Here is a 24488-nt window from a genome sequence, read left to right as displayed (position 1 = left end):
GCCTCTGCATCTCTGCTTCTAGGATGGTGCTTCTGCACTTCACAGGAAATCTGTATCAATGTTTGTCAACACTATGTATGACAGTGTCATTTAATATCTGCACAGAAAACATCAATTCTTTGAGGACCAGGGCCGGGTTTATTAGCCTTTGTACTCCCACTGCCACTGTCTGGGACATCAGAGGCACTCGGTAGAAGTTGGTGAAGAGAAAGAAAAGGCAGAGGAGAGAGAGGAAAGCAGGACCAACACCACAGACACAGATTCCGAGGGGGTTGGAGGAGAGGCAGGCAGGAAACTTCCTGGATGCTGGAACGGGGTTCACTGTGATACCTGCTGCTGGATTTCAAATGTCAAAGGTGATGTTTTGCTGACCTTGACCTCTGACTGCCCTTTAGCTTTCCCAACCTCAAGACAGGGCACTTAGAAACTGCAATGTCAAGAAATTATGCTTCATTAAAGCATGGGAATGTTATTTACATGGATGTTCATTACTTCATTTTTTACATGGGAATGTAAATAATTGAAGAGATTGTTAAAGACTAAATCATGCACATTCAATAACTTTGTAAAATATTAATGATAACTAAAACACAAATTTTGATGTTCCCCAAAAATGCTAAAATATAAAACAATACTGGCCAATTAAAGATAGAAAACAATCCTAATGAAGCTCCCCAACAGACACATTAAAACTTCTCTGTACATTAAACACTTGGGATTTCAAAGGAAAACCCAAATTCATTCCATTCTTAATACGGCATTTTTTTGCTTTTTGTTTTTTGTTTTTAAATCTTAGGTAATACAATATTTCATTTAAAATTTACAAAATTCCATTACATTCATAATTTCGTTTGATCCTCAAAACAATCTCCTGAGTTAGGCAGAACAGGTATTACTAACAACTAACTCCATTTTACAGGTAAGGGATCTGAAGTTCAGAAAGTACTTGGACTTAACAAAAGCTTTAATAGGGCCACATATCGAAACCAAATCCTCTGCTCAAAAGAACTAGAGTAAGTTATCTTTTACATATTATTCATACTTATATCCTGTCAATATCCAAAAATGTTTTGAGGTAGCCTGCAATAATAGACACCTATCCAATAAAAACATTAAAAAGAAAAACGGGGGGGGGGGGAAACCAGCAGGTGACATGGGAGACAGAGGAAGGTAGATAGCAAAGACTGAGTCTTATAATCTAAGAAAACTTCATCTCTGACCTTCCAGTTCCAAGGAGATAATACTAAAGGAAATAAGATGGTTTACAGACTCATAAACTGACAAAAGACAAGTCGCATCAGTTCTTAACTATGAAACACTCCTAGCAGCCACAGCAAATCTCTAGGACAACATACCAATGGCATCAAAGCAAGAGTATACTTCAGTGATAGAGTGAATTAAGTTCCCTGTTTGGGACCCTGGCCAGGGCTAGAGAAAAGAATGCTGAAATGTAGAGTTCAAAAATACATCCTCTGTCAGCCAGGCGCACTGGCTCACGCCTGTAATCCCAGCACTCTGGAAGGCCAAAGCAGGCGGATCACGAAGTCAGGAGATGGAGACCATCCTGGCTAGCACAGTGAAATCCTGTTTCTACTAAAAATACAAAAAATTAGCCAGGCGTGGTGGCAGGCACCTGTAGTCCCACCTGCTTGGGAGGTTGAGGCAGGAGAATGGTGTGAACCCAGGAAGAGGAGCTTGCAGTGAGCCGAGATCCCACCACTGCACTCTAGCCTGGACGACAGAGCAAAACTCTGTCTCAAAAATAAATAAATAAAATAAAACCCTTTAGAGAAAGGGTTTCACTCCATCACACAGACTGGAGTGCAGTGGCATGATTATAGCTCACTGCAGCCTCTAATCTTGGGCTCAAGTGATTCTCGCACCTCAGCCTCCCAAAGTGCTGGCATTACAGGTGTAAACCACAGCACCCAGCCTTACTATTTTAAAGAATTAATTACTATATTCCTTAGAGTTGTAGTTCCTTTATAGGTCATTCAACATGTAATGCAATTTTTTACAAGTAGTATTTTTTTTTTTTTTGAGATGAAGTCTCACTCTGTCGCCCAGGCTGGAGTGCAGTGGTGCAATCTCAGCTCACTGCAACCTCCACCTCCCCGGTTCAAGTGATTCTCCTGCCTCAGCCTCCCGAGTAGCTGGGACTATAGGCATGTGCCACCACACTCGGCTAATTTTTTGTATTTTTAGTGGAAACGGGGTCTCACCGTGTTAGCCAGGATGGTCTCCATCTTCTAACCTCGTGATCTGCCTGCCTTGCCCTCCCAAAGTGTTGGGATTACAGGTGTGAGCCACCACACCCGGCCGCAAGTGGTAATTTTAAACTATGCTTCAAACCATTACACAAAGCCAAGTACATCTACTCAAGGCACTCTCAAATTTCCATTTACTCCCGTTTTACTCAACAAAATAAAATGTTAAATTGGAACATATTTCACATGACACTTAAAAGATCAACAAAATGCTCCTGAAAAGTTCTGAGCTCAACAACTCCATTAATGAGAAAAAAACAAACCAACTGGATATAGTGAAGATGCTGCACATAAAACACAATTGTGAAGAATATGCAAGATATTCCCAAAAAGCTGCTTAAGGTTTCATCATAGATACTTGTCCTTAACTCCGAGATAAAGTATATACTCATGTGACTAAACTCGTTTAAAAGGAAAAAAAGGGGAAGAAGAAAAAGAACTTCCACTTTAGAATCCACATTTTCAAAAGCCTCCATTATTTACACCATTGCCGGGAAGAGAATTTTTCTCTGCTATATTTGCTTGAAAGAATTACAGGTGTAGGGCAAAGATTCTTGGAAATTATGTAGCTTGCCGTCCTCAAAAGTAAGAAAAATGAAGCCCAGAAAAGAAGGCCTTCCAGGAAAATTCCAGAGCCGGAGGTAGACCTAGTACATTGTTTTTGTTTTTGTTTTGAGACGAAGTCTCACTCTGTGGCCCAGGCTGGAGTGCGGTGGAGCCATTTCGACTCACTGCAACCTCGGCCTCCTGGGTTCAAGCTATTATCCTGCCTCAGCCTCCTGAGTAGCTGCGATTACAGGCGCCCACCACCACGCCCAACTAATTTTTGAATTTTTAGTAGAGACAGGGTTTCACCATGTTGGCCAGGTTGGTCTGGAGCTCCTGACCTCAAGTGATCCACCTGCCTAGACCTCCCAAAGTCCTGGGATTACAGGCCTGACCCACCGCGCCCGGCAGACCTGGTAAGTTTTAATCAAGTACTCTAAACAATGCAACACTAGGAAGTAATAGAAAAAAAATTAATCTAAAAGCCCTCTGGAGAGTCAAAGAATTGCAGATTTAAAATAGCATGAATACTTGGATTCATGGTATTGAAAAAGGACCTCGCATTTACCCGCATGTACAAACTGCCTGCCCACCTCTATCAGAGCATTTTTCAAGCTGTGCTACAGTTAACTATGTACTACCCAAAGCCAATCTGTCCCTGCAGATCATAAGCTCTTAAAGACCAGGACTTCAGGAGAACAAGCAAAACTTCAGAGAGAAGGGAGCCACCGAAACAGAGTTCATAGCAATGGGTCGGCAGGAGCTGATGCCAAGTGCGCGGTAGCGTTGGGGTCTGGGGCAGCGGAGGGCAGAGAAGGCAAAAGTGCCTGCATGACACGCTACAGGGCTAGGAGCCACAGCTGCGGTGATTACTTCAGTTTTGTCTTATATGCCTGTTACTTATACACCATCTCTTGTTCAGAAAGAACTTCAGGTTGAGTATTTGGACTCCTTGAGCCTTCTGCTGTTTGTCTCCGGGACGTTTAACACTCTTAAAAGGCGGAAACTGTCCAGTTCGATTTTGCTTCCTGGGACATTACAGGTTTTTCAAAGGTTTGATGAAAGCATTCACTAAGGAGTGATTCCACTTTCTTTGGTGGCTGAGAAATACAGCGTCTGAGGGGCAGCATCAGGTCTTCCCATCAAGCTGAGGTCGGAGTCTCCCCACCCATGGACCTCACCCTGGCTCTCTCCTCATAAATCTGACCTCTAGCTGTAACTGCCTCATTCCGTGGGTGCGGATGCTCCTGCTTGAAACGCATTTTCCAGCCCGCCAAATTCTTGGGAGAGTTTCTTCCACTCTCCAGCCGCTGCCAGCTACAAAGTTTAATCTGGCTTTCCAGATTTTTTTTTTTTTCTTCCCATTACTAACCGAAGAAATCAAGAAGCGCCGGGCAGAAGGGCCCTGCTCCCTCCAATCAGTGTCCAGCCCGGGGCCAGGGCAGGAAGCAGGGCGGTGGGACGCGCGGTGACAGCCCCTCGACCCCCGGGACACGCCGGACAGGGCAGAGGTAGGTGCAGCCGCTGCGCGACAGCTCCGGGTCGCGCCTCTCGCTTCCTCCCGCCGGGCAAGAGAGAGGATAAATCACTGGGCGGGGGCAGTGCGCCCCCACCAACCGCGCCCCCTGCGAACGGACCCCCACTACACGCGCGTCCCAGGCAGGGTCGACCCAGACGAGCCACTGGGCGGCGCACAGCCCCACTAGCAGGGCGGCCAGGACCCACGCGAGCGGGTTCACGCAGCGACCTACAGGTGACAAAACACTCAGGAAGCCGTCATGCGGTGCCGGGAAAGAGCCCCCACCCAGAGTCACGGACCCCCTCCTCCGAGGGTCCGCGCAGTCCCCTCGGTGAGTCTGGGGGAGCAGTATCGCTGCGAGGGAGGGCGGGGAGGGCGGCGGAGTCTCCCACTCGCGGTGACCCGGACCCCGCCCCATGAGTGGGTCCTCGCAGGGCCCCCTCTGCCGCACATGGGGACCAGCCACGCCGCGGGAGGACCAGGCAGAAGCCAGCGCCCGGGTCCATGCAGTCCCCTCCGCAGCAGACGCGGGGAGCCGGGGAGCAGTGGGGACCGGCCCCCAACCGCAGGGCGACCGGGACCCCCGCGCGGGCCCACGCGGTGTCGCAGCAGGCGCGAAGCCCTCGGTGCCACCCGAGCCCGAGACAAAGCCCAGGCGCACGGACCCCGGATCCCGACCCCGGACCCTACGGAGCCCAGCTCGGAGCCGCCACGCCCGGGGCAGAGACCCCCGCCCGGTCCGGAGACCCGGTCGCCGGTCGCGCCGTCTCACCTCAGGCCGCCGCCTCGCAGCGCTAGCTCCTCGCCGCGGCGCCTGGGCCGACTGGAGGGCAGCTGAGCAGCCGACAGAGCCGCGGCAGCCTCAACAATGGAGCCCCGAGGCGGGGCCGCCGCCGCCGCTTCAGCCCGTGTTCCCCGCTCAGTATCCGGCTCGGATCACTTAGCTGCACCTGGCGCTGGGATGCGGCCGGGACACACACCGCGCAGGCGCACACGGCCTCGCCCGCCGCCCCGCCCCCAGCGGAGCCGTGCGCCCAGGGCCCGCCCCCCGGCCAATGGGGAGAGAGCTGAACAGAGAGGGCGGGGCCTGGGGGAACAAAGGGAGGGGCGCGCCGCCGGGCGGCGCGGGGCGGCGCGGGGACTGGGCGTGCGGGGTCCCGCGGGAGGACCGGACCCAAGAGCTGGCCGGATCCTGGCTTCGTAGAAGACCCAGCTCAACGTCCACTTGGAGTCTGCTCTACAGGACGCGCTCATCTCAAGCCTAGAACTCAGGCTTTTAGGTCAGAGAGCGAGAGACAGGCTTGCTTTACAAAAAGGGAAACTGAGGTCCAAGTAATAGAATTGCCTGCTGCCCGAAGTCACGTAGTCCCATTCACTCGTTCACCTTGTCATTCAGCAAACATTTGGAAGCACGTATGGTGGGCGTTAGGAGTGAAGTAGGGCCGGGCGCAGTTACTCGCGCCTGTAATCCCAGCACTTTGTGGGGCCGAGGCAGGTGGATCACTTGAGGCCAGGAGTTCGAAACCAGCCTGGCCAACAAGATGAAACCCCGTCTCTACTAAAAATACAAAAACTTAGCCGATCGTGGTGGTGCGTACCTGTGGTGCCAGCTACTGGGGAGGCTGAGGCAGGAGAATCATTTGAACCTGGGAGGTGGAGGTTGCTGTGAGCTGAGATTGTGCCACTGCATGCACTCCAGCCTGGGCAACAGAGTGAGACTCTGTCTCCAAAAAAAAAAAAATTAATAGATGGGAAGTAGAAGCGAACTTAGGCCTTCCCTGAAGGAGCTCGGCCAAGGAGTACCTGAAATGTCTCTGCATCTCTTTAAGGTCTGATAAAGGAACGAGGAGCGAGCACTAATCACTTCCCTTTGCTGCCTCAGAGCTTTCATGTGTTTGCTGTTCCCCGCCTGAAATGCCAAGTACCAATGGTATTTATTTGTTTATAGAAATGGGGTCTCCCTATGTTGCCCAGGCTGGTCTCAAACTCCTGGCCTCAAGCTATCCTCTCGTCTGAGCCTCCCAAAGTGTTGGGATTACAGGCATGATCCACTGTCCCCAGCCTTGATCGTCTTTAAAACCTCTTTCCTCATCTTATATGAGCTTCCTGCATCATGTGACCCCATACCCTTGGTGTTCCTGTCCCTCCATAGTTGCTCCTCTGTGGGTCCCAGGGACCCACCCCCTTCTCTGCCCAACTTGTATATGTCTGGGCTCAGGCCAAATGCCCTTCCATTTGCAGTGTGCACTGCTACAGGAAATCTCATGCCCTTTCGGGCTTCACAAACCATCCACATGCTCTGCTGCCTGCCAGAGACATCCATCCCAGTCAGATGCCCAGCCCTGACCTTTCCCAAAGCCCCAGCTGGACACAGGGAAGCATCTCAAATTTTCTGCGGGCCAAAACAGAGTGCTTTATTAGTGCCCTAACCTGCTCATCCACATTCTTGTGATTCTCTGTAAACAGCCCCTTCATCCACCCAGCTGCTCAGGTGAAAATCTCAAATCCTCCTCCAGTCCTTCCTCCCCGAACCTCTCAGCAGCCCTCTGCCTTCCTAGGACGCTGAGCACCCCTCACTCCCAGCACCAGCTGGGGTGCTGTCTGAGTGGCTGCCTCCCATTCGGCATGAAGTGTGACCTCTCGCCCAGTGTGGTGGCTTACGCCTGTAGTCACAGCACTTTGCGAGGCTGAGGCGGGCAGATCGCTTGAGGCCAGGAGACTGGGACCAGCCCGGCCAATATGGTGAAACTAAAATACAACAATTAGCCAGGCATGGTAATGCCTATCATCCCAGCTACCCTACTCAGGAGGCTGAGGCAGGAAAATTGCTTGAACCTGGGAGGCAGAGGTTGCAGTGAGCCAAGGTCACACCACTGCACTCCAGCCTGGGCAACAGAGCGAGACTCTGTCGCAAATTTTAAAAAAAAAAAAAAAGCAAGAAGAAGAAGTGTGACCTCTCTAAGGCAAGGCCGCGTCCCACTCTGATTCACTTCCATGTGCAAAACAGGACCTGCACCCTGAAGGCACTCTCTCAGGGAGGCTGCTGGGATGGGTGGATGCACAGTTAAGGTCTTCATGGTGGCTGGGGCTGACCCCATCCCCATCGCTCTTCCCACACACACCTGCACACTCATCACTCCCACACTCACACCCACCACTGAAAGCCTGGCTTCTAATCTGATTTGCCTAACAAGGTCCCCAGATGAACAACACATGCTTCCCTACCTCTCCCCTGCTAGGGCCCCACCGTGTTCTGGGATGTACTCAGGGATCAGGAGAACAAAACCTCAGAGAGTGAAAGGACATTCCAGGGTGCAGGCCTCTGCATCCCCCTCCATGCCCTCACCCCTGCCTGACACACCCTCACCCCTGTACCTGGCCGGCTCCTACCAACCCTTAAAGTCTCACCAAGTTCAGTGGTGGCAGCCACACCCTAAAGTGACTGACCCCCCAGTGACCTATGCCCTTGAATAGTCTTCCTGACCTTGGGTATGAGCAAAACCAGTGACTGGCTTCTAACCCACAGAGCCTGGCAAAAGCAATGGGATGTTACTGTCACAGTGCATCACCTTCGCACACTAGAGAGAGAGGTTCCTCCTGCAGGCGCTGCAGGAGGGAGATGCTGTGCTGAGAAAGGACCTTTGGAGGGGCCCCGTAGGCAAGGAAGCAAAAAGCTGGGCCCTTGCCAAGCGGGTCTGAGGAAATGAATTCTGCCAATAACCTCAGTGGACCTGGAAATGGATTCTGCCCTGGTGGAGCCTCACATGAGGATGCAGCCCAGCTGCTTAGCGTGAGATCCCAAGCAGAGGACCTGCTAAAATGTGCTCAACTCCTATCTTGCCAAAATTGGCTTAAAGGTGTGTATTGTTTTAAGCTTCTAAGTGTTTAGTTATTGCCTATGAAAGTGTTAAAATATGAGACAATAACTTAGGTCCCCTCCCCATCACACACTCTTCTTTCTGGCATTCATCACAATTATACTTATTGATTTAAAATCTCCCTCTTGGCTGGGCACAGTGGCTCAGGAGTTCCAGACCAGCCTGGCCAACATGGTGAAACCCCATCTCTACTAAAAATACAAAAATTAGCTAGGCGTGGTGGTGCAATCCTGTAATCCCAGCTACTCGGAAGGCTGAGGCAGGAGAATTGCTTGAATCCAAGAGGCAGAGGTTGCAGTAAGCCGAGATTACACCATTGCACTCCAGCCTGAGTGACAAGAACAAAACTCTGTCTCAAAAAAAAAAAAAAAAAAAAAACATTGTCTCTTGCCACTGGCATGAAGGTCCCTGAGAAGAAAAATGGAAACTCTTGCTCATAACAGTGCCCCAAATGCCCAGCACGGTGTAGCTCTAGGGCAGTTGGTCGATGGTGGACGCTGCTGGTTGGAGGGCCCAGCTGGCCCTCCCAGCTGCCTTCTCCCTGGTCATGTTCCATTATAGAGAACAGAATAGTTTCTTGCCTTTCCAGAGTCCCTCTTAGTGGGCATTGGCCAAGTGACATTGTCCTGCCCTGGGAGACGTAAGTGGAAGTTGGCTGAAAGGTTTCTAGCTGTGGTGTGCTGGGGCAATTTGAACCAGGACATGGGAGCTGACCGTCCATTGTTTGGGAATTCTGCAAGTTGGTTGTTCAACACCTTCAGTACCTAAAAATATTAAATAATATAAACTCGCAAATTAAAAAATGCATTAGACCAGATGCAGTGACCCACGTCTAACACATTGGAAGGCTGAGGCAGGAAGATCACTTGAGCCCAGGAGTTCAAGACCAGCTTAGGCAAAAAAGGAAGACCCTGTCTCTACAAAGAATTTTAAAATTAGCTAGGCATGGTGGTGTGTGCGTGCAATCCTAGCCACTCAGGAGGCTGAGGTGGGGGCATCGCTTGAGCCCTCTGTGCAAGGCTCCAGTGAGCTATGATAGTGCCACTGCACTCCAGCCTGGGTGACAGAGCCAGACCCTGTCTCAGAAATAAACATATTTTATATATTAATAAATTTATAATAAATGTATATTTATATATACATTTGTGTATTATAATTATATATTTAGACATAAATATATATTTTTTATTTTATTTATTTATGTGTTTTGAGATGGAGTTTAACCCTCGTCACCCAGGCTGGAGTGCAATGACGCGATCTGGGCTCACTGCAACCTCCACCTCCAGGGTTCAAGTGATTTTCCTGCCTCAGTCTCCTGAGTAGCTGGGATTACAGGCACACACCACCACGCCTGGCTAATTTTGTATTTTTAGTAGAGATGGGGTTTCTCCATGTTGGTCAGGCTAGTCTCGAACTCCCGACCTCATTGATCTGCCCACCTTGGCCTCTCAAATTGCTGGGATTACAGGTGTGAGCCACCGTGCCCAGCCTATATTATATATTTATATATTATAATTATGTATATTAATTGTATATAATTATATATAAATATAAATATAAAAACTTTCCCTGCCTTCTCTTGTTTTTACCTACAGTCAGTCCCATGACTTCCAATACTATCTACATGTAATAATTTTAAATGTATATTTTATATATATATATATATTTTTTTTTTTTTTTAGACAGAGTCTCGCCCTGTCGCCAGGCTGGAGTGCAATGGTGCAGTCTCCGCTCACTGCAACCTCTGACTCCCGGGTTCAAGCGATTCTCCTGCCTCAGCCTCCCAAGTAGCTGGGCTTATAGGCGTCCACCACCACATCCAGCTAATTTTTGTATTTTTAGTAGAGACATGGTTTTGTCATGTTGGCTAGGTTGATTTCGAACTCCTGACCTTAATTGATCGCCTGCCTCGGCCTCTTAAAGCGCTGGGATTTCAGGCGTGAGCCACTTTGGCCAAAATATTTTTCTGTTTCCAAACATTTTATATGAGAGGAAAGCGGAGAATAAATCATCTGACACTCTACTGTAAAAAAAAAAATCTTTGTACCTCTTTTCATCTTTCCTAAGTGTACATATTACCAAAATGTCTTTAGGTTGAGGTCCCCCCGTGAAAACTTTACAGGGTGTTGTGTCCTCAGCCACCCTCCTGTCTTTTCCTAGTCCTGGCATTTTAGAACTGTCTGGGGATGACCCAGGATACCCACTGTGGCCATGTCTATTGGAGGGTCTAGTGAGTATGAGTATCAGCCCCGGGGTCATCTCATCGCCAAGGACAGCCTGAGGTAGGGGGTAGAGTCTCTCAGGGGAGCAGCTGGATGCTCTTGGCCTTAGAGGAATCTCCTGGTATAGTTTCATCTAAAATGGTGACCCCTTAGGGTTATTAAAATTTTAGGACATTAAAATTAATGGACAATACAACATAATGTCGTTAAAGCTACATCATTAAAACTGTTCCTCCAGCCGGGGTTTTTATTCCTCGGAGACACGTTGATGGTCTGCCAATCGGATACTGATATTGAGAGGAAAAGGCAGAAATGATTTCTGCTCTCTAGATTGTCTCAGACTTGTGAAGAGAGAAAAACTGTCCCAAAGGACAAGGAAAACCCACCCCAGAGAGGATGTGCAAGAACCTGAATATTCAAATGCACTTAAGACACACAGGAGGACAAAGAGCAGTGCCAGTGCCTCCTAGGTACTTTACTGAGTACTTTACTGAACAGGATGGGTGTCCCGAGGGATAGAATGGCCTGCCGTGACACTTAGAAAGGTCTGTGTTGGAGTCAGCACTGCCTCTCCCTGAGTTTGTTACCTTGAAAAGGCTTGTCCGCTTATTTGAGTTTCAGTTTTTCATTGACTGTAAGATACATTTTGTCAGTACAGCTTAAAAGATAAAAATACTATTTCCAAAGAGGCAAGGTAAAATGATGCATTTTATTTGCTAAAAGTTCATATTTATTTCTTCCCCAAAGTGAGTGTAGTAAGTTTTAAAGGTCTGTTCTTTTTAAGGGTAATTTCAAATGGAATTGTAGGGCTTAGCTTTGTAAATGCTACTGGTGAAATAAAAGTGTGATAGATAAATTGATGATTTACAAAGATTCACCAAAATGTCAGTTCCCCTCTTGTAGCATGGTGAAGAATTTATGACAGTAGACAGATCTGTATCCTCTTATCTGGATATCTGAGGGGGTTTTTTTTTAGTTGTTGTTGTTGTTTTGGAGACGCTGTCTTGCTCTGTAGCCCAGCTGGAGTGCAGTGGCGCCATCTCTGCTTACTGCAACCTCCACCTCCCAGATTCAAGTGATTCTCCTGTGTCAGCCTCCCGAGTAAATGGGATTATAGGCATCCACCACCACACCCAGCTAATTTTTGAATTTTTAGTAAACATGGGGTTTTAGGCCTGGCACGGTGGCTCATGCCTGTAATCCCAGCACTCTGGGAGGCCAAGGTGGGCGGATCACGAGGTCAGGATTTCCAGACCAGCCTGGACAACATGGTGAAACCCTGTCTCTACTAAAAATACAAAAAAATTAGCTGAGTGTGGTGGCAGGCACCTGTAATCCCAGCTACTCGGGAGGCTGAGGCAAGAGAATTGCTTGAACCCAGGAGGTGGAGGTTGCAGTGAGCCAAGATCTTGCCACTGCACCCCAGCCCAAGCGACAATGCGAGACTCTGTCTCAGAAAACAAACAAACAAACAAACCAACAAACAACAAAAAGACAGGGTTTTGCCATGTTGGCCAGGCTGGTCTCAACCTCCTGACCTCAGGTGATCGTCCGCCTCAGCCTCCCAAGATGGTGGGATTACAGGCATGAGCCACCACGCCCGGCCCACTCTATTTTCTTTTTATTCCCTAAATTTTAATATGTTTGAGTTTGTCTGTTCCTTTATCACTTTTTTCTTACATAAAAATTCTGCCTAATCCTTCGTGAAAAAAAAAATCTTCCTGTGACTTCTGAAAATGTTCTGGTATTATCTTTCATGGAGTCCTCTCTCTAATAGTGTACTTGACATCTTCATTTGGATGTCTGACAAGAACTTGAACTAACTTGTCTAAACCAAATTACTCATCTTTCCTTCCATCCCCAAATCTGTTTCTCCTACAGTCTTTCGTTTTGTTAATGAACACTTCAGACTTTCAGATGCTTAGACGAAAAACATAAACATTTTCTTTCACATCTCATCTCAGCAAATTTGAGAGACTGTGTCTTCAAAAACATACATAATCTAATCCCTTGTCATCACTTCTGCCATACCCATCTAAACTTCTCCATTTCTTGCCAGGATAATTGCCATCAACTCCTAATTATTTTTTCTAGTTCTTCACGTTCCCCTGATGTATTCTCAAGGTAGCAGCCAGAGAGAGCCTGTTAAATGCAAATTTGATCATGCCATTCTTCTGCTCCAGATTTTTCAGTGGCTTCTCAACTCATTCAGAGTAAGACCAAAATCCTTATGAAGTCCTATAATCATCTGAGTGATCTGATTTTGTCTGCCTGTCTGTCCTAAAATGCCTGGCTCCTCCCATGCGAGCAACATTGGCCTTTGTGTCACTTCTTGAATATGCCAAGCATTACTTCAGGGATTTCATACTTGTGTTCTTTCTTCTTGGAATGCTCTTTCTCAGATATCAACACTAAACGTTACCACTCCTCAAATATCACTAAATCACTAAGTCATTGAGGTCTCCAATACTGCCTTGTTTAAAGAGAAATCTCACTTCCCTCTGCGGTTTTTAATTTTTTTAGATTTTATTTTAGGTTCAGAGGTATATGTGCAGGTTTGCTATATAAATAAATTTCATGGCATGGGAACTTGGTGTATAGATTATTTCATCACTCGGGTGATAAGCAGAGTACCTGATAGGTGCTTTTTGATCCTCACCCCCTCCTGCCCTCTGTCTTCATGTAGGGCCTGTTGTCTGTAGTTCCCTTCTTTGTGTCCACATGTATTTAATGTTTAGCTCCCACTTACAAGTGAACATGTGGTACTTGGTTTTCTGTTTCTGTCTTACATTCCCACCAGCAGTATAAACGCACAACCTTGACAGAGTGTGTTTTTTGTTGTTGTTTTTGTTGTTTGTTGTTTTGTTTTGTTTTTAGTAATAGCCATTCTGGGGGGTGTGAGAGGGTATCTCATTGTGGTTTTGATTTGCATTTCTTTAATGATTAATTCATATTGAGCATCTTTTCATATGCTTGTTGGCTGTGTGTATGTCTTCACGTGAAAATTGTCCATGTCCTTTATTCACTTTTAAATGGGGGTGTTTGTTTTCTGCTTGCAAAATCAAGTTCCTTATAGAGTCTGGATATTAGGACTTTGTCAGATGCATAGTTAGCAAAATATTTTTGCCTATTCTTCAGGTTGTCTGTTTACTCTGTTGATAATTTCTTTTCTTGTGCAGAAGCTCTTTAGTTTAATTAAGTATTCCATTTGTCAGTTTCTGTTTTTGTTGCAACTGCTTTTGGCATCTTTGTCATGAACTGTTTGCCAGGTCCTATGTCCAGAATGGTATTTCCTAGGTTATTTTTCAGGTTTTTTTTTTTTTTCTTTTTACAGTTTTAGGTTTTACACTTTAGTATTTAATCCAGCTTGCTTTGATTTTTGTATATATATAATGAAGGTGTCCAGTTTCAGTCTTCTGCATGTGACTAGTCAGTTATCTCAGCATTATTTATTGAATAGGGAGTCTCTCCCCATTGCTTGTTTTTCTTAACTTTGTTGAAGATCAGATGGCTGTAGGTGGGTGGCATTATTTCTGGGCTCTCTATTCTGTTTCCTTGGTCTATGTGCCTGTTTTTGTAACAGTGCCATGCTGTTTTGGTTACTGTAGCCTTGTAGTATGGTTCAAAGTTAGATAATGTGCCTCCAGCTTTGTTCTTTTTCCTTGGGATTGCCATGGCTATTTGGGCCCTTTTTAAAATTCCGTATGAACTTTCAAATAGTTTTTTCTACTTTGGTGAAGAATGTTGTTGGTAGTTTGTCAGAGATAGCATTGAATCTATAAATTACTTTGGGCAGTATGGGCATTTTAGCAGTATTGATTCTTTCTCTCCATGAGCTCGGAATGTTTTTCCATTTATTTGTGTCATATTTTATTTCTGTGAGCAATGTTTTGTAATATTCTTTGTAGAGATATTTCACCTCACTAGTCAGCTGTATTCCTATATATTGTTTTCCTTTGCAGCTATTGTGAAAGGGATTGCTTTCTTTATTTGTCTCTGCCTGGATGTTGTTGATATATAGGAATGCTACTAATTTTTGTACATTGACTTTGCTTCCGGAGAATTTGCTGAGTTTGTTTATAAGATCAAGGAGATTTTGGGCAGAGACTGTTGGGATTTCTAGGTATTGAATTATATTGTCTGCAAACAGGGATAGTTTGACTTCTTCTCTTCCTATTTAGATGACTTTTATGTCTTTCTCTTGCCTGATTGCTTTGGCCAGGACTTCCAGTGCTATTGATTAAGAGTGGTGAGAGAAGATATCCCTGTCTAGTTCCTATCTTCCAGGGGAATACTTCCAGTTTTGCTTATTCGATATGATGTGGCCGTGTTTGTCATAGGTGGCTCTTATTATTATGAAGTATATAGTTTCCATTCCTAGTTTGTTGAAAGTTTTTAATATGAAGAGATGTTAAAATTATTGAAAACCTTTTCTGTGTCTATCAAGATGATAATGTGGTTTTTGTTCATTAGTTCTGCTTATGTGATGAATCACACTTATTGATCTGCATATGCTGAAACAACCTTGTATCTTAGTGATAAAGGCTAGTTGTTTATGGTGGATTAGCTTTTTGATGTGCTTCTGGATTCAGTTTGCTAGTATTTCGTTGAGTACTTTTTCATCTATGTTTATTAAGGATATTGGTTTGAAGTTTTCTTTTTTTTGTTGTGTCTCTGCAAAGTTTTGGTATTAGGGTGCTGCTGGCTTTATAGAATGAGTTAGGGAGGAGTCTCTTTTCCTCAATTTCTTAGAATAGGTTCTGTATAAATCGTACAGTGCTTTGTTATACATTTGGTAGAATTCAGCTGTGAATCTGTCTGGTCCTGGGCTTCTTTTGGTTGGCAGGCTTCACTTGGGTAATGAGGTGGTTTGGTTTGAAGGCTCAGAGCCCCATTTCTACATTATAAGCAAAATAAAAATTAATTCATGGATTACAAGGGTGTACCTGTAGTTGAGATACCATATTTTATTTATTGGAATGTCATTTTGAGATCCAGTGCTGTACATTGAATTTTCCTATAAGGAGAGCTTGTGATTCTCAGGAATATTTACAAAAATGTTGGATATTTTAATGAAATGTCAAATATTTAGACATTAAGTAGACTTGAGAGTAACTTTAACAAAGGTCTAAGCATGAGAGATATGTTTGATATATTTTTATGGACTAAAAACCCTGAGAGAGAAAATAGGACTAATTTCACCAGGATGACCTCCTGGAAATTCATTTTCCATTTTGGAAATTATTTTTAAAATTCATTTTTTCTGGATAGGTGTACGTATGTGTGTGTGCCTGTCTATATGTGTATGTTTTATGAACTTGTTAACAATAATGTCATACAAAAGAACTGGTTAGCAGGAGTAAGATTTTAAGGTGTATTGGTCTTCCCATGGTTCCCAAGAAAACTTTCGATGATTTTGATTAAAAAGTTTGGATTCTGTCTATTTAAATCTAGCATAAAAATTGGTCATAGTGATGATCCTAGTAATGACTAATTTCCCTTTAAGATTTAGATGTTTACTGTATGAACTATGTGGTACATTTTCCATAACTAACAGGTAAAGTTGCTGAACACAAATTATGGAGATGTGAAACGAGGAAAACATTGCAAAACACGAAAAGAATATGTCTTTATTTGCATGCTGGCAAACAAAAATTCAAGTTTCACTTCAACTTCAGTATGAATATTTCCAGTCTCTAACAAGAACAGACATTGAATAAATGAGTTAAGTTGAGCTGTTTGAAAATTAGAATGTTTTCCATAAATACATTATCGAATTCATCAATTAGCATAAATTTGTACTTTCTTGTTTGACACTGGTCACAATATTTGAAAGTAAAAAGAATGTTACTGCACATTCAGAAATCAGGTGCACATAAAATTTAAGGTCAGGATATTAAAGGAATCACAGCCAGTGTTGTTAAGCCTTCATTTTTTCTATCTTTTTGTCTGTTCAGACAAGATAACTTTTCTACCCATATTTTCCATTCTAGTAGTGGTTACGTTTGTTCTTGGAAATTTTGCTAATGACTTCATAGCACTGGTAAATTCCATTGAATGGGTCAACAGACAAAAGATCTCCTCTGCTGACCAAATTCTCACTGCTCTGGCAGTCTCCAGAGTTGGTTTGCTCTGGGTAATATTATTACTTTGGTATGCAACTGTTCTGAATCCAGATTCATACAGTTTAGCAGTAAGAATTACTACTACTAATGCCTGGGCAGTAACCAACCATTTCAGCATCTGGGTTGCTACTAGCCTCGGCATATTTTATTTGCTCAAGATTGCCAATTTCTCCAACTTTATTTTTCTTCACCTAAAAAGGAGGATTAAGAGTATCATTCCAGTGATACTACTCGGGTCTTTGTTATTTTTGGTTTGTCATCTTGTTGTGGTAAACATGGATGGGAGTATGTGGACAAAAGAACATGATGGCAATATTGAGTTGGGAGATCAAATTGAGTGATCCAATGCACCTTTCAGATATGACTGTAACCACGCTTGCAAACTTAATAACCTTTATTCTGTCCCTGATATCTTTTCTGTTGTTAATTTGTTCTTCGAGTAAACATCTCAAGAAGATGCAGCTCCATGGCAGAGGATCTCCAGATCCCAACACCAAGGTCCACATAAAAGCTTTGCAAACTGTGATCTCCTTCCTCTTGTTACTTGCTATTTACATCAATTTGGAATCTTAGGAGGAGGCTGCAGAAAGAACCTGTCCTCCTGCTCTGCCAAACTACTGCAATTATATATCCTTCGTTTCATTCATCCTAATTCGGGGAAGCAAGAAGCTAAAACAGACCTTTCTTTTGATTTTGTGTCAGAGTAGGTGCTGAGTAAAAGACCTGAAACTCTCAAATTTCTAGATTCACAAGTGGGACATCGTGTGTCTCCAAGAGAAAACAAACTGATGCTGTCTGGAGCATTTTATACTTTCTACTGGTTTTTCTGTATTGTATGTTTTTGAGTAATTTCCAAAAGTATATCTAGAAAAGTCTTTTACCTAAAGTTAGTCTAAAAAGTATCTATATATGCATGTGTGTGTGTATATGAAACACTGAAGAGAGAGTGACAATAACATAATCTTAATCATTTTTTACAAACTGCCAAATTATAGAAAATATAAGAAATTTTTCAGAATCATCAAGCCATGTGTATTTCACATATACATTTCATATTATCATATTTCATTTGAAAAATTTATAATCTCTACTTTTAATTGTTAAGAACTTGCAGCTTATTTCACAAAATCATTTCTCTTTTCCACTGTTATTTGTACCATACATAGGTACCATAGTGTGCTTAAACATGATTATTTTAACTTCTAGTTTTTTGAATGGTATGAGCATTCTATCCTAAATCAATAATGAGGTTTTATCCTTGGGGTAGTTTTTATTTCATAATGAATTCTAATTTTATGTTCAGTTTAAAGCAAACAATTATTGTTAGAACACTGTGCACAAAATAAAATTCAAGGATGACAAATATATTTGAAATACATTTTGTATATGTCTACCATAATCAGTACTGAGGAATATTAGATTTTATACAAGTATGTGAACAACTGAGAAAAAAGTCATATCTGTAATAGGGATGAAGAAAGAAACATAATACTGACCTCTTAAGTGCTGTTATAAGTCTCCATATACAGTCAGAAGAGTCATTTCTTTCAGTTTTTGAGGTAAAGAAAACCTTTTTGGAAATTGAGATCTGATACCAAATATTTCAATTTTTTTTCCTAAACCACTTCTGAGTTCCTGAATTGCCAATTATCTCCACTATCTTCCACATTTAACATTCTTTTTAAACATCACATAAATGAACTCAAATCTTTGTTACTTGAAAACATACTTAATGTAAAAATAGTATAGAAATTAGGAAAATCATTTGAATTATACATTCTGCAAATTTTTTTTTTTTTTTTTTTTTTTTTTGAGGCGGAGTCTCGCTCTGTCGCCCAGGCTGGAGTGCAGTGGCGAGATCTCGGCTCACTGCAAGCTCCGCCTCCCGGGTTCCCGCCATTCTCCTGCCTCAGCCTCCCGAGTAGCTGGGACTACAGGCGCCGCCACCACGCCCGGCTAATTTTTTTTGTATTTTTAGTGGAGACGGGGTTTCATTGTGTTAGCCAGGATGGTCTCGATCTCCTGACCTCGTGATCCGCCCGTCTCGGCCTCCCAAAGTGCTGGGATTACAGGCTTGAGCCACCGCGCCCGGCCACATTCTGCAAATGTTAAAATGACATCTATGAAATCTATGTATTGATGATAGGAAATGACTTAAATATATGTTTTATTATAATGTAGTTGCAAATAATGCAACTATCCTTCGTTTCATTCATTCATCTTAATTCAGGGAAGCAAGAAGCTAAAACAGACCTTTCTTTTGATTTTGTGTCAGAGTAGGTGCTGAGTAAAAGACCTGAAACTCTCAAGTGGGACATGGTGTGTCTCCAAGAGAACACAAAGTAAGAGAAAGTGTGTTGACATATTCAGTGATAGCAAGTTCTATTATAGGAAAAAGTGTATAACATCATTAAACAAGTTAATTCTATAGACTGTGTCAATTCTTGGAGTTATGAAATTTTAACAATGTTATCTAAACCTTGAGGTAAATCATCTTATTTAGTTATTTATTTGTTTATCATATATCTTTCTTGGTACAATAAAAGCACCATAAAAGCAGAGATCATGTAGTTCTTGCTTACTGTTGACTCCCAGGACCTAAAAGATCGCATAAAAAATAGGTAGCCAAAAATATTTTGATGAACAAATAAATTAGTGAATACATGAATAAATTACATATATTGGGGTGGTGAACCAATGAAAATGAACCTCATCACAAAATCTACAGTTGCTTGAATTTTCCTGTTCTGGTTTCTGGCTGAGATGACAGGATTATCTAAGAAGAAGCATTTATCGGAGGAAAAGTGCGGCTATTCCATAATTGTAGGGGAAATATCACTATAATATAACCTTGATGCAGTTATATCAGATGAAAAACATGGAGACAAGGTGGAACATCAAAATCAGATGGCACCTACTACAATACCTACAAAAAAGCATATATTTGTGGATATTTTTATATATTTTCTCAATTGTGAATGATATATTTATATTGTGATATTTCTAGCTAGTAATTATGTAAAGAAATGGCATTTAAATTTTAAAAATTGAGTTAGTTATGCATTACCTTACTAAAATGTGATTTTTATATAATATTTTAAATATCCTTTCTAAATGCACATTTTAATTGCTATATTATAAAAGTTACAGAAAAGTGAATGAATAATAAATTATACCACTGAATGAATATCTTAGCTTTAGGGGTCTAGAACTAGAGCCAATGTCTAATATTAATGTGATAACATTTCTTTGGAAAGTAAGTCCAGGGCAGCAATGGCAGGGACACGTGGAAATTGAGGCAAGAGGACGTGGAAATTGAGGCAAGAGCAGATGTGAAACAATGTGTTGGGATGCATTATAACAATGTATTGTGTATATGTGACTGTGTTGTGTCCATTTCACCACAAGGTGAGAGAGAGAGCATGGTGGTCATCAGATGCATGCACTTGGATCCCAGTACTTTTCCAGAAAGCTGCAAGAGGAAACCACAGCCGCCATTAGTCCATGGAAGTGAGAGAGGAGGGAGAATATATCTGTTCAGCTGTCTTCTGTCTTCTATTTCCCATTGGCAAGGGTTTCCCTGAGGCAGAACCACCATCTCTGCTGTTCTGTTTTCCATCCTCCGGTCCCTTGGTGGCTGTTACGAAAGACAGACCTCATGCCCACAGTGTGGTGTTCCATTCACGCCCCAATAGGAGGGATGGTAGGATGATCTAGATCAGGCAAGGTGGTGGCCCAGAGAATAAGAGAGAGTTAAGGGAATCTGAGGAAGCACATGTTTGCGTCCAATACTGTCTACTCCTTGTACCACTCAGATTTGCTTATGTCTTCCAATCATGGCTGGCTTTATGGGCATATGATTTCCACAGTTGCACAGAGTCTTGTGCTTAGAGGCGCTCATGCTTAGAGGGGCAATGGTTAGTCTTCATATTGCCTGCTCTATTAGCAGCATTGAACCTGGTTTATTTGGGGAATGCTGCCCTCTTCTGATTTTATCATTGTTCACTGGGCACCTCTTCTCAACCTCCTTTGCTAGTTCTTTCTCTTGTCTCTAATCTTCTGCCCCTGCTGTTTGGTTTTTGAGACAGAGGGCGCTCCTCTGCTGAAGAGGGAATGGTCTTGCACTAATTCCCTAGGGGTTTTCCCTCCCCTCTCTTGTGGATTTGTCAGAAACTTGGACAGAGTCCTATAATGCCCACTATGCCTGCCTCTAGAATGTTTGAATTCTGCTGGATCATCTGGCACAATGGGCAGAGCAGCTTGGGCCAGATCCTATATCTGCTATGGAACCCTTTTTTGTTCTGGGTTCCACTTGAGACCAGTAGCCTTTGGAAACTCCATTAGTGAGTCACAGTAATATCCTCAAATGAGGAATATGTTGACTCCAAAATCCCAATAGGTCCAAAAAACACTGTGCCTTTTTTTTAGTGAGAACAATTATGTATCAGGCAACGAGCCATTTACTTTAAAAAGGATGTTTTCACACAAGGACCAGGAGCATTGGACCTCTAAAAACACCATCTATGTTATAAGTCGCTGAATCTTCTGAGGTTTATGTCTCTCTTCTTCCAGTATTTTACTTCTGTTCAAAGTAATACTATTTCACTATATTTAAGGAACTTGCTACTTCTTCCTTATGAATACCAATTAAAGTAATATTATTAACATATTGACTTAGCGTGATGTTTTGCAAAATGCCAATTAATCTGAAAACAGAAGTGACATAGCCCTAACATAAAACAGTGAAACAGTGCTTTTCTTCTTACCACACCAAACAAATTGTTTTGATTTTCTCTCATAATGCGTGTAGATTAAAAAGCATTCACCAAATCAAAAACCACATACAAAGTGCCAGAAACCACGTTCTGCTCAGTGAAGGTACCACGTCCTAGAGAGCGTCTGCAAGTGCGATTAAGTTTATGCTAATGTGCATTCATCCTATAATCCATCTGATGTCGGCAGAGGCCAGATAGGCTAACTGAATAGGGATATAAAATGTACCAACCCCCTCAGTGTTCATTATCAAGAGGACTTAGGCTTCCTTTCAGTCGTTTATCTCTGCTTCCATGAATTGGCTCAGTCCTGAGAACTGGCTGAGGGTCTTTGATTTGTCACACCAGAGGCTGATCTCAGGACTCAGCTTTTTCAGCTCTTCTTTCCTCTTGGTTTATAGTCATTTAGCAAAGTATGAAGCCTCTTCAACTATTGGCCTATCAGCCTATTCCAATGAGTCTGTTGCTGTCACCACTCCATTAAATCTGACATTTGTTAAGATCACCAGTGAGTGCGTGTTGCCAATGGTTAGTCTTCATGTTGCATGCTCTATTAGCAGCATTGAACATGATTTATTGGGGGGATGCTGCCATCTTCTGATTTTATCGTTGTTCACTGGGCACCTCTTCTCAATCTCCTTTGCTGGTTCTTTCTCTTGTCTCTAAACTGAAAATGTCACACTCCCCAGGCTCTCAATTCTTCAATCTTTAATCAATCAGGCTTGTTTTGTTGGTGATCTCATGCCGTCTCCTTACTGATAATGTAGTCAAATGGTTCGATAGAGAGGAATAAGGCTGATTATTCATTTATATATTCATATATATTATTTTAATATAGCAATGCAGATATTGGCAGATTAATACATGGGGGATTTTAATTATATAATGATCTACATATAATTATATAATGATATAAGTGAAGAAATACATAGATAGAATTATGGTTTACTAACCCATTTTTGACTTCTTGCATTTTGTACAATGTCTCAGTATCTATTAGTATCTTATTTCTTAAGTTTTTTTCTCTATGATCAATTACTTATGAGTTAATTTTTGTGTACAGTATAAAATAAGGTTCTAAATTTATGGTTTTTTTCCTTCTCTTTTTACTCCCACTTCTTAGGTAAGTTCCTCTAGTCATGGCCTTACTTATTTTCTGTGTGTTGATGATGCCAACATTTAATCTTTCAGCTGAGATTTCAACGCTGGTCTCTGGAATCCTTTCTCTAGTAGCCTATTTGACATCTTCATTTGGATGCCTAACAAGAACTTGAACTAACATGTCCAAATCAAAATACTGTTCTTCTCTCCAATTGTCAGAATTGTGTCTTCTATAGTCTTTCCCTCTTCTGATAATGACCGCTTCAGACTTTCAGATGCTTAGACTAAAAAAATGGAGTCAACATTTTCTCTCTCAGAACTCATCTCTAAGGCATCAGCAAATTTTGTTGACTCTACCCTCAAAAACACAGAATCCAATCCCTTGTCATGACTCTGTCATACTAAACTGCTGCATATCCTGCCAGAATATTTGCCATCAGCTTCTAATTATTCTTTCGAGGTCTGCACATCCTTTTATCCTGATGTATTCTCAAGGCAGCAGCCAGAGAGAGCCTGCAAAAATGCAAATTTGATCATGCCATTCTTCTGCTCCAGATTTGTCAGTAACTTTCATCTAATTCAGAGTAAAGGCCAAATTCTTACAAAGTCTTACAATCATTCGAATGATCTGATTAAAACACCAAACACCTGGCTCATCCCATGCTAGCAACACTGGCCTTTGTGTCACTTCTTGAATATGCCAAGCATCGCCTCAAGGACTTCATACTTGTGCCCCTTCTTCTTGGACTGCTTTTTCTCAGATATCAACACTGAACATTATCACTCCTCAGATATCGTTGAATCATTGAGGCCTCCAATACTACCTTATTTATAAAGAAATCTCATTTCACTTTGCAGTTTTTTTTTTCTTTTTTTTAGCTTTCATTTTAGGTTCCGGGGTGCATGTGCAGGTTTGTTAAGTAAGTAAATTGCATGTCTCAGGCACTTCATGTGCAGATTGTTTTGTCACTCGGGTGGTAAGCAGAGTATCCAATGATATCTCCTTTATCTTCACTCTACTCCTTTCCTCTGTTCACAAAGACCCTGGTGTCTGATGTTCCCTTATTTGTGCCCATATGTACTCAGTGTTTACCACCTGCTTATAACTGAGAACATGTGGTATTTGTTTTCTGTTTCTGTGTTTGTTGGCTTAGGATAACGGCCTCCGGCTCCACCCATGTTACTACATCATCTTGTTATTGTTGTTTTTTTTCCTACTGACTGCATAGTGTTCCATGGTGTATATGTACTATATTTTCTTTATCCAGTCTACTATTTATGGTCATTTAGGTTTATTCCCTGTCTTTGCTATTGTGAATAGTTCTGTCATGAATATTTGCATGCATTTGTCTTTATGGTAGAACAATTTATATTTCTTTGGATATATATCCAGTAATGGAATTGCTGGTTTGAATGGTAATTCTGTTTTAAGTTCTTTGGAAAATTGCTATACTGATTTCCACAATGGCTGGACTAATTTACCTTCTCACCAGTAGTGTGAAAGCATTCCCTTTCACCACAGTCTTGCCAGAATCTGTTGGTTTTTTTTTTTTTTTTTTTTTTTTAGTTTTTAGTAATAGCTATTCTGACTGGTATGAGATGGTATCTCATTGTGGTTTTGAATCACATTTCTTTAATGATTAGTTGTATTGAGCACTTTTTTCATGTTTGTTGGTTGTGTGTTTGTCTTCACTTGAAAATTGTTCATGTCCTTTATCAAATTTTTAATGGCGGTATTTGTTTTTTGCTTGTAAATGTGAATTCCTTGTATGTTCCACATATTACGCCTTTGTCAGTTGTACAGTTTACAAAATAGTTTCTCCCATTCTGCAGGTTATCTGTTTACTCTGTTGATAGTTTCTTTTCTTGTGCAGAAGCTCTTCAGTTTAATTAGGTTCCACTTTTCAATTTTTGTTTTTGTTGCAATTGATTTTGGTGTCTTTGCCATGAACTCTTTGCTAGGTTCTATGTCCAGAATGGTATTTACTAGGTTATTATTCTATGTTTTTAAAAAAACAGTTTTAGGTTTTACACTTTATTTAACCCAGCTTGCATTGA

General features: G+C 42.4%; 1 protein-coding gene and 1 pseudogene across 1 annotated transcript in view; one reads left to right on the top strand and one right to left on the bottom strand.

Annotated features, from left to right (window-relative positions):
* Positions 1 to 4041, bottom strand: part of LOC139356497 (SH3 domain and tetratricopeptide repeat-containing protein 1-like) — a 52041-nt gene extending 48000 nt beyond the window's left edge. Inside the window, exon 1 of the mRNA XM_071070585.1 lies at positions 3995 to 4041. Within this exon, the coding sequence (XP_070926686.1) occupies positions 3995 to 4041 (47 nt within the window). The remainder of the gene's footprint in view (positions 1 to 3994) is intronic.
* A 12142-nt stretch (positions 4042 to 16183) lies between these two features.
* Positions 16184 to 17256, top strand: LOC105463191 (taste receptor type 2 member 45-like; annotated as a pseudogene).
* The last annotated feature ends 7232 nt before the right edge of the window (positions 17257 to 24488 follow it).

The sequence above is a fragment of the Macaca nemestrina genome, chromosome 10 (assembly GCF_043159975.1).
Source record: "Macaca nemestrina isolate mMacNem1 chromosome 10, mMacNem.hap1, whole genome shotgun sequence".
Lineage (NCBI taxonomy): Eukaryota > Metazoa > Chordata > Mammalia > Primates > Cercopithecidae > Macaca > Macaca nemestrina.
Note: the sequence above shows the minus strand (reverse complement) of the source record. Positions and strands in the feature narration are given on the sequence as shown.